This window comes from Camellia sinensis, chromosome 13 (genome assembly GCF_055761805.1).
Source record: "Camellia sinensis isolate YWXY chromosome 13, ASM5576180v1, whole genome shotgun sequence".
NCBI classification, from domain to species: Eukaryota; Viridiplantae; Streptophyta; class Magnoliopsida; order Ericales; family Theaceae; genus Camellia; species Camellia sinensis.
In genome coordinates, this window is record NC_138973.1 from 67,358,125 (window position 1) to 67,369,460 (window position 11,336).

Here is an 11,336-nt window from a genome sequence, read left to right on the forward strand (position 1 = left end):
CTTCATCCGAGTCTCTTAAACCCAACGTACCACACTTAGCCCACTACACCACAATACTTTTTTGTGATTTTCAATGAGATATATATTATTTATAGTATATACACTCAATATTAATATGAAAGTATGTGTATAAAGAAATATATTTATTAAATATAATCAAGTAAATATATATATCTTGAGTATAAAAATATTTTTGTTGCCACGACATCAGTTGCCGACACAAAAAGGTTTAGCTTTTTGCGTCGGCACGGGTTTTGCGTCAACAGATTCAAGTAATACTATAAAATATTAATTTTTTGTGTCAGCCAATGGTGCTGACACTAAAGTTTGATATTTGCGTCGTTAACTTCGTACCGTCGCAAAAAGACTAGCTTTTGTGCGGCAAAACCTGCCGACTCAAAATAATCGACTCAAAAACCTTTTAATTAGTAGTGTGTGTTTTGTTCATATGTTGCCAACATATTTTGGATTGAGTCTATTCTCCTTATTGTGAGATTCTTTTTCCAAGACATTTTTACCCTGATATATTTTGCATATTTCAAGTTAATAATATATATATTTTTTTTATCAATTTTAAAAGAAAAAGAAAAAGAAAATATTTGGGGACAAAAGGATAAGCCAGTGAGACATAATACCCTTAACATTTTAACTCTTCTTATTTATGTTTCCAACAATACTAGAGACCTACATTTTGCATCCACAAATATATCTACAATGATGTGGTAAGGGTGGTGGCTTTTATATCATTGAATGTGTAACAATCAAAAATTAATACTTGTCAGATTACATCATTGTGGGTTGAATTGTGAAAGATTTATGGGGATCTCAAATATTTTTGTTATGTTTCTTGTGTGTGTTACATTTGTTGTACATTTATTAACTATGTGTTAGATTTTTTTATTTTATTTTATAATCTTTAACTTAATTTTCATGATATTTCTAATTTATTTATTACCAGTTGAAAAAAAAAAAAAAAAAAAAAACGCATCTTCAAGCATTTTAAAACTACAAATACCAGGTTAAGAAAAAGGTTAATTAAACCAACTTCTTATATAGACATTTAATTTGAAACTTCTGAAATTAGAATGCCAAATATTGACTTATATAACTAAGGGGGGTATTGAGCATTTAAACATCAATCTAGAATGGAAATCTCAACTGGCTCGGGTGATTGTTGTGTACTCCGCACAATAACCACTAGTGTGCAGCCATTTGAGTCCACTTAAATTTTATTTTGATAATTTGAATCGTTTACTTTTTAAGATATATCTTAATGGGGAGTTTGAGTCCACTAATGTTGACTATTTATTTTGAAAAAGTTCACTAATGTTTATTACTTAAGATTCTTCAGACATGATGTGACTAAATAATACACAGATGTTTTGTTAGTTGATTAAAGTATCTAACTAAAATTAGGGGAACTTGATTGGAAGGAATTAGGATATGGTCCAATCATTTAGTTTGCTAGTAGTTGTTTGCTGTTGTGTTCAGAGTTATTGGTAGGATGTTTTTTGGCTACGTGCTTTGTTTGTTGTGGGTAGATTGCTGCTAATGGTTTTCTTTTTATTTTTTATTTTTTTGTTTCTTGGTTGGCATCTTGTCAACCTAGGTGTTTCTTTTGGGTGAATTTGGATGCAACTCATGATTTGTTGCATAGATGTCTCGATTAGTTGGGATGTTCAATGCAAAACTCAAATTTATTTTCTCAATTTTAATTATGTTGATGTAATTAATTTTTTAAACTAATAAATTTTCTTGTATGATAAAGAAAAAAAAATGTCATCTCATAAATATTAAGGAAGTGCTACTATATACATTTTCAAAAGGTGCATATAATAAGCATTTAAAATTTCAACAATGGTTTATAATTTTTGCTTATTTAAATTATAATTAAATTGGTTGATTTAAAAATAAATAAATCAAATAGGTCTCATAAATATGGCAATTGTGGTATATAGAAAAGAATATCATACAGTGTCATAATCAAAGTCATTTCAATTCATAATCAAATTGAACAACACCTCATAATCAAAATCAATTTTGATCATAACTAAGAGTGCCAAACCAATAATTATAAAAGTCTAATTTTCCCGTAATTAGGAATCCATGTTCTGTCGCTCTGAATACACTTTCAATCATAAAATATAACACAAAAATCTCAATATATGATCATCTGATTAGAATTTCATAGAGACATATGTAGAAAATATACTTAAAGACAAAAAAAAAAAAAAAAAAAAAAAAAATCTGTGCATCGATCTAGTGCTAAGAATTAAATGTGAGAACAACCAGTGATATATACTATGCACCAAATGTTCAAATTTTGCCAAACACATACTCGTGGTTGGATATTGTTCTTGGCCTCCGTTTTTTGAAGTTTTCTTAGTCATGAAAAGGATGCAATATTTTCCAAACCAACCCAAAATGTTGTTTCCACGAATATAGTTGTTAAAGTTACGGGCAAAACGAGTATGTTTTTTGCGGTGGGGTGGGGGGGGGGGGGTGGAGCCAATAATCTCAGGGATGATATTAAGCCAACACAATAAGGTGCTACATAATTAATTAACAGTAATGATAGAGACTCTACAAAATATAACCCCTATAATCTTTAAAATAATCTGAATCATTCATATCATTGTCAGGCACAATTCTTAAAAAAAATTCAAACACATCGATAATCAATACATCAGTAAAGGTCATAGAAGGTCCCAAGAATTTTCTATTAACTAATTTTTTTTAATGATATAGAAATTAGACCCCACCATGGAACTTGTTGAGGTCACAAATGTATGCGGTTTGGTATGTTAATTGAGTCATTTCCCTGTCATGGATTCCTTAATCGACATGTGTCCCTTTGGCTTTTTTATATGTGCCCTAAAAAATAACGATTTGGATTGATTGGCCATGGACCCTGAGAGAAGCCATACCCAACAGGGTATCAAAGATAACTTATCTTCAGTCTATCTAGTACGGCTCATGAGCCCAACATGGGTCCAACTTTGTTATTTTGATTGGTTGATATTTTAGATCCCTTTGTAGATAATTCACAAAAAAATTAAATTAATTTTAACTATATAATTTAATCATATTTATCTTTAAAAAAGTGAACAATAAATTTGAATTTAAAAATAATCCATCCATTATGTATATATAAACATAAACACATATAATTCAATTAAAATTATCATACATATTTATTCAAGCTACGTTTTTATTCATGCATATGTTTGAATATTTTTTTAAAAAATATAATTATATATACACATAAATAATTTAACTAAAATTAAAGAAATATATATATATATATATATTAATCACCTAAATAAAAAAATAAGTCAATTGCTAGTATTTACATACTAGGAAGACTTATTAGAGTCAAAATAAACAAGAGACCCTTTTGATAGAGTCGGTATTAAAAAGGTAAGTATAAAGATTTAGATGGTAGAGATTGAAAATATTAATATTAGTTGTCAGATTTATCACTTTAGATATTCCCTATATCAAGAGAGATTCAACCCTATTGCAATTTATATCCAATTATTATCCATTCTTAGTTTATCCACTTGTAAAAACTCTCTTTCTTTACGTTTTTCAAGCAATGGGTAGTTGCCTTTTTTTTTTTTTTGTCTCGTGGATAATTATATCCAAAAACATTTTAAAAGATAATTACTTAAAAAGAGAAATTATTATATCTAAAGCTACATGTTTATTTATTTATTTTTATTTTATTTTTTAGATTGGGTCTAAAGCTACAAGTTCGCTGAAGTTTGTTGCAAATATGATCCAAGGATATCGGTACTTGTGTTGATATTGTTATATACTAGCATCTTCTACTCATGCAAATACATGTGTAATATAAATATTTGTATAATATATAAATAAATAAAATAAAATTTTATTTGTGTAATTTGAAACTAAAGTAAAAAATTAAAAATAAAATAATAGTAATAATAATAATTATTTTGTCAATTAATTATCCATTTGTTATGAGAATATGAGTGAATTTTAAAAAAATGATGAAGGGTAATTTAGGGAAACAAACTTAAACTTGGCATGCCAAAAAGTGCAACTTCAAAACACCAATAAGGTGTTGGTTTTATATAGTGTGTATATATATATATATATATTAGTTCGGATAAATATTTGGTATAAGAATTAAGGCTGACTAGAAAAATCGAAAAAATCACAATTCAATTCCGTTCAAACCAAATCGGTAGGTTCAATTTGGTTTTTCTAATATGTGGTTTGGTTTTGGTTCATAAATTAGGTGATCCGGTCCGGCAGTTTGGCTTATAATTTGAGATCCACCATTCTGGATTAAAAATAAATCAAATCGTTTAATTAAAAACCTATGCATTTTAATTACCATGAAATTACAACCTTACATACATATATATATATATATATGTGTGTGTGTATCGATTTATTGACGTAAGTTTGTGATTGAGTTATAAAAAATGAACCGTTGAGAGTGAAAAGAATAAAAACTCTATTATAATAACAAACTATTTACAATTTTCAATCTCTCTTACAGTATTTGAAGTTGTAGTTTAAACCAAATTCTGTGTTTAAATAGTTTGGTTTCATAATTTGAATAAATTGATTTGGTTTTAAATTTTATGAAACCATATGTATTGCTTTAGTTCTGATTTTATCCAACCAAACCAACGAGACCACGTCACTCATAATAAAAATATAACCATATCACTTCTTGAAAGAAAAAAAATTACATTGCAGTAACACATGAGTGGATTAGTGAAAAAAAAAAATATATGTCCACCTAATTTTGTTTGTGACCTTTTATTGAAAAAATAATATCGCCATCACATTAATATCTCAAAAAAAATTATTGAAAAAGTAGTTAAACATAATTATCATGTTTTTACCTCAATAAAACCCATAAAATAGTATTAATAGTGCACTTTAATAGCCCCTAAAAAAAAAAATCATTGAAAATGCAGTTAAAGGTAAATTTTGTATTTTCAATTAAAAAAAAAAAATCTTTCGTATAATGATGATAAGATAAAATCACCAGGAGTTTGTATCCTAACAAACAGAAGTCAGATAAGGATAAACATAATAATAAAATGAAAAGAAAAGGATAGAATCCATAGATGAGAGATAATAGGAGCTGATATAGTTTTGGTGTATATATATATACATGATCAGTTGATTCATTACTCATTTGTTTTCTCTGACCTAGTTTTCTTCCATATCTCTAATCTAATACTATATTTCTCAAACCTTGTTTTTGTAAGTGAGAGCAAGAAGTTGAGAATGGCTGTTGGCGTAGGGATGGGTCCGGCCGGCGGGAAGGCATACCCGGGAAAGCTCACTTTTAAAGTCATGGTGACTTGCATTGTTGCGGCTATGGGTGGTTTGATTTTCGGATATGATATTGGCATATCAGGTTAACAAATCAACCCACTTTACCTATTTTTATACTCACTAATAGTTGGTAACAATACAATTTTTTATTTTTATTTATTTTTTATTTTTTTATGGGTGGTTATATTTTGATTTTGATTTATGTGAATTTTACGCATTATAGAAATAGGAAAAAAAAACAATTTATTTTATTTTATTTTTTATGGGTTGTTATATTTTGATTTTGATTTATGTGAATTTTACACATTAGCATTCATAGAAATAGGAAAAAAATGGCAAAAAATTTTTGGTAACAATTTAGTTAATTTTGTACTTTTATTGCATCACACAAAAATAATGATTTCATGGGGATAAATTTTTTAATTAAATCATATATTTAATTTATATCAATAATGCAATTTATTTATCAAATTATTTTATAATTTCATAAAATATAATTTTGTTTTCTCCAATATCTCATTTTATTATCTAAATTTTTTATAAAAATTAATATAATCTTAATTTAATTTGACAAAGTTGTATGTTTAATCACAGCCATGAAGGATATGTAGTTTATAAAGCAAAATTTTCTTTTAAAATTCTAAGAATTCATGGGAAAGATATGAAAGTTATTATGCAATGGTACCCAAGTCTATCCTCATGCGGAAAGAATGGTGGCAATCATTCACACATAGAGTGAACGAATTTATTCTATTTTTTCACATGATTAGTTACTTTAACTTTCACCACGTGCTGGAAATTTCTTTTATTTTTCATGTCAAATTATCTTTGTTCCATACACTCGGTCTCTCTAACTTTTATTATGGGATTTAAAAAGAATTTGGAAGAGTTTGAAAAGTTAGTGAGGGAGGTATAATAAGAAATTTGTGATTTTTTTGTTTACATTTGGTTTAGTTTTTAAATTAACATGTGAATCAAAAAACTAAAAAAAAAACATGTTTGATTTATTAATTTTCAATTTTTTTTTCCTCTCTCTCTCTCTTATATATATTAATAAATCAATCAATTATTTCTTCTCTCTCATCTCTCCTCTCTTATTTTCTTGCATTCTATACATCAATTAATCAAATTTTCTCTTATACCCATTTATTCAATTTCCCAAAAAAAAAAAATACAAATTATTCCAAAATTATTTTCAAAATTCATAATCAAATAATTCTCAATTTTTAAAATTCTTTTCAATAACTTATCTTTCAAAATACAACTCAAAACTCTTTTCAAAAACTTAACCAAACAGAGCCTAAGTTTTAATTTTTCATATATATATTTATTTTTAGTGAATTTTTTAATTTTTTAATATAATATTTGTGAAAAAATATAATAATTCAGTATATTTTCGTATTATTGTATATTTATTAACTTCTTAAGAAAAATAATGACATCTACATAATTACATAAAATTGAACCAAAATACGATCATTGAAATTTTCAAAATTATAATTTTTTGAAATCAAATTTAGCTTCTTTTTTTTTTTTTTTTTTTTTTTTTTGTAGGTCCTATTAACAATGGTTTTTCTTTACCCCCATATAGACAATTGGTTTTTTTTACCCCCCTATTAACAATGGTTGATTGAATAAGGTGTTGAACATGGTGTGGTGTGGTGTAGGTGGAGTGACATCTATGGCACCATTCTTGAAGAAGTTCTTCCCGACTGTCTATAAGAGGGAAGTACTCGATGTTTCGACGAATCAATACTGCAAATTTAACAGCCCAACATTGACGATGTTTACATCGTCACTGTATTTGGCCGCCTTAGTAGCTTCCTTTGTAGCTTCAACGGTGACTCGCAAGTTGGGAAGGAAGTTGTCCATGCTTACCGGTGGAAGTCTCTTTTGTGCTGGTGCCATTGTAAATGGCTTTGCTCAAAATGTGCCAATGCTTATTGTTGGCCGTATGCTTCTTGGTTGCGGTATTGGATTTGCCAATCAGGTATAAGCTATTTGACTTCTCTTAATTGATAAACCCTAAACCCTAGTTTAACTAATGATGAGTTAATTCATCTAATGATTTTTTGTTTTCGTTTTTGTGTGTGTGTGTGTGCGCGCGCGCAGTCTGTGCCACTTTATCTCTCAGAGATGGCTCCATATAAACATCGTGGTCGACTCAACATTGGTTTCCAAATGTCCATAACAATTGGTAACCTATCTGCTAACGTCCTAAACTACGTGTTTGCGATGATCAAGGGTGGTTGGGGATGGCGTTTGAGCTTGGGAGGAGCGGTTGTTCCCGCCCTAATATTCATCATTGGCTCTGTCACCCTCCCCGACACACCAAACTCACTGATCGAGCGTGGCAAACACGAAGAAGCTAAAAGAAGACTTCAAATAATCCGTGGCGTTGCCAATGTTGATGAAGAGTTGGATGATTTGGTCATAGCCAGTGATAATTCAAAGAAAGTAGAACACCCATGGCTTAACCTCTTAAAGAGAAAGTACAGACCCCATTTGATATTTGCCCTTTTCATTCCTTTCTTTCAGCAACTCTCAGGCATGAACGTTATCATGTTTTATGCTCCGGTTTTATTCAAAACAATCGGTTTTGGAGATACTGCTTCTCTTATGTCCGCTGTGATCACCGGTCTTGTGAATTGTTTGGCTACCATTGTTTCAATTGTTTGTGTGGATAAGTTGGGAAGAAGAATATTATTCTTTTGGGGTGGAACTCAGATGTTTATTTCTCAGGTAAATTTATATCTTGTTTTGTTTATATGAACTATTTTTAAAATTATTTATTGTTGTTCAATCGTTTCCTATTATTCTTTAGATTCTCCAAAATATGTTTAGATTCTTCGAACTTGTGCAATTCACCCCAAATATGTTTATATGTTAGATTCTTTTGGGGTGGAACTTGTGCAATTCACCCAAAATATGTTTAGATTCTCCTAAACGTTTTTCATTATATTCTTTTGTTTCTTCAAACTTGCAATTGTTTTTTATTCTTTTTAGGTCCATTCTACTCTTAATTTTTCTCACATTTTCCATTGAATTCACAAGATTTTCATCCGCGCAATGCACTTCATTAGGGTGCAACTTAAGAGCATTATTCAAGAAATTCCCCCCCACCCCCCCTGTTTCTTGCATTTCCCATCACTATCTTACCATTCAAACGATATTCTTATAAAATTTGTTGGTGAGACCCATTTTTAGAAAATCCAATTTATCCTTCTATATATTATGTATTTAATTTCTATATGTTTTATTGTTACTTATTCATTTTTTTTTTTCCCTGCACAAATGCCTAGGTTGTTATAGCAGTTGCAATTGGTTTAAAATTCGGAATACAAGGGAACCCAACCGAATTGCCCAGGTGGTATGCAGGTGGTGTGGTGGCATTCATTTGTCTATTCGTGGCGGGTTTTGCATGGTCATGGGGTCCTCTCGGATGGTTGGTGCCTAGTGAAATCTTCCCCCTTGAAATCCGATCTGCAGCTCAGAGTATCAATGTGTCGACAAACATGCTTTTCACATTTTTCATAGCTCAGATCTTCTTACCAATGCTGTGCAGCTTCAAGTTTGGTTTGTTCATATTTTTCGGTTTTTTTGTGGCGGTGATGACTGTTTTTATATACTTGTTTTTGCCTGAGACAAAGAATATCCCAATTGAAGAGATGAATCAAGTGTGGGCTAAGCATTGGTATTGGAAAAGATTTGTTTCTGATACTACTGATCAAAGTTATGGTAGAGGAGGCATTGAGATGGGCAAGGGAGACCAGTCTTGAAGTGAGTGTGAATATAATTGCTTGATTACGGTGTGCAATGAACAAAGAATTAATGGGGCATGAAGCTGTCCAATAATTTTGCGGGATGTTGACAATCATTTAGATTGATTTTGGGTTTTTTAATATTGGTAGTTGTTCATACACTAAGTTGTTTCAAGTGTCTAGAACCTTATGTTTTGTTTTTTTACTTTCCCGTCTTAGTTATAAACAATTGTTTTTTGATTTTCCTACTGAGATTTCAATAGTTTGCTAAATTTTTTGAGTTGTAGATTCACTTGATGGGTTTTTCCTAAACAAAATAATCTGCAAGTAAAATTTTCATACGTAAAATTTTAAATAAATTGATGTAGTAGTGACATTCTTGAACAGAGCTATTGTACACACGGTTTTATATGGAATCGCAAATAAATTTGATGATAAATAATACTTTTCATTATTAAAATTACAAACTACAATGATAGATTTTTGTGTAAAATGCATCATTAGCCCCTATAGTTTTAATTTGAACAATTTAAACTCTACATTGCAAAATTATAAGAACCAAAATAGAATTCAAAATAAACTATATAGACTACCGGTGTATTGAAAAAAATAAATTGGTGATTCCTATAATTTCTTTTGAATTTTGAATTTTCAGTCCCCCCCATTTTTGCGTATGTTAATTTTCTGTTTAAAATTCTAACAATAAGTGATAGAGAGAGCACATTACAATAAAATTGCTCAAATTAAATTTATGAGGACTAAAGTGAAACTACACTTAAAATAGAGGGACCAGTAAGTGTAATTTATTCTAAATTTTTAGTTTGCACTTTGAAATGAAATGCATGGCTCTGTATATAAATTTTGTACAGAAAAATTTCATTGCACATTACCTTATTTATCTTTATGGCCTTCTGGAATTCGAGGCCTAGTCTCATGAAATAGCTGTATGGGCATGAAAATATTTTGCATTAATTGGTAAACACAAAATAGTTGTTTTATTTGTAATGAATTTTTATTTATTTATTTATTTTTAGTGAATTACATGTGAGAATGAAAATTCTAATAAAATGATCATTTTATTTCACTTTCATTCTAATTTGAGTGAGCCAAATATTACCTTATAGAATAGTAGTCCAGTAAATAAGGAACAACGAAATAACTGTACAACAACAAAAATATATTAGATCATTTGAAAATTATATTTGAATTTGTCTCCTGTGTTTTCCCTATATTGCACTTGCCACTAACACTTGTAGCTATAAAGATTTTACAACCCAGTAATACTACGTCTATAGAAAATTTACACAAAAAAGAAAAAGCATAATTCCTGTAACATATTTTATAGATAAATTTGGTTCTTGTGTCAGCCTAATTGATTACAACTGTTAATATTTTTTAGGACAAATTATACTATCAGTCATTATATTTTATTCATTGTATCATTTTAGCTACTATACTTTTAATTGATTTGATTTTGACCATTAATTTTAGATTTTGTGTCCATTTGGTCGAATTGATAATATCGTTAGTGCTTTTTAATAAAAAATTATCACTAAATTGGTTGATGTTAACTTATTGAGTTTGGTGAGTTTATAATTTTGCTCTTAAAAATATGACACATGACACTTATATAACTATTTTTCATAAAGAAATGCTAAGAGTTGTAACCAATTGAACCAACTTGAGACAAAGTCATAAATTTAAGGTTAAAATCGAACTAATTGAAATTACAAGGATAAATGACACAAGGACCAAAGTACAGAGATTACCGTCGTAATTTTTTTTCTATTTCTTAATGAAAAATATTTACAAAAGTGGCATATGTCATGATTTTAGAGATTAAATTATAAATTCAGTGATTATTTTTTTGTTAAAAATACTAAATGGTGTTATTAATTGAACTAAATTGACACAAAATCTAAAATTAAGGGTAAAAAATTGAGTTAATTGAAAGTATAGGAATCAAAATGAAATTGGATTAAATTGATACAAAATCTAGGATTAAGAGTCAAAAATTGAGACAAAGACATAAATTCAAGGTTAAAATCGAGCCAATCGAAATCACAAGAACAAATGACACAAGAACCAAAGTAGAGAGATTACCCTTGTAATTTTTTCTATTTTTTAATGAAAAATATTCACATAAGTGGCATATGTCATGATTTTAGAGATTAAATTATAAATTCAGTGATTATTTTTTGTCAAAAATACTAATCAGCTTGCTTGTTTTCATTTTTCAAAAATATT

At 28.9% G+C, this 11,336-nt stretch overlaps 1 protein-coding gene across 1 annotated transcript; it reads left to right on the plus strand.

The window, feature by feature from the left end:
* Positions 1-5,277: 5,277 nt before the first annotated feature.
* On the plus strand, positions 5,278-9,121 carry LOC114305945 (sugar carrier protein C). The gene is made up of 4 exons (XM_028251095.2): positions 5,278-5,410; positions 6,996-7,318; positions 7,441-8,070; positions 8,631-9,121. Exons 1-4 carry the CDS (start codon positions 5,278-5,280, stop codon positions 9,105-9,107), a joined length of 1,563 nt encoding a protein of 520 aa, XP_028106896.2. The 3' UTR covers positions 9,108-9,121.
* The last annotated feature ends 2,215 nt before the right edge of the window (positions 9,122-11,336 follow it).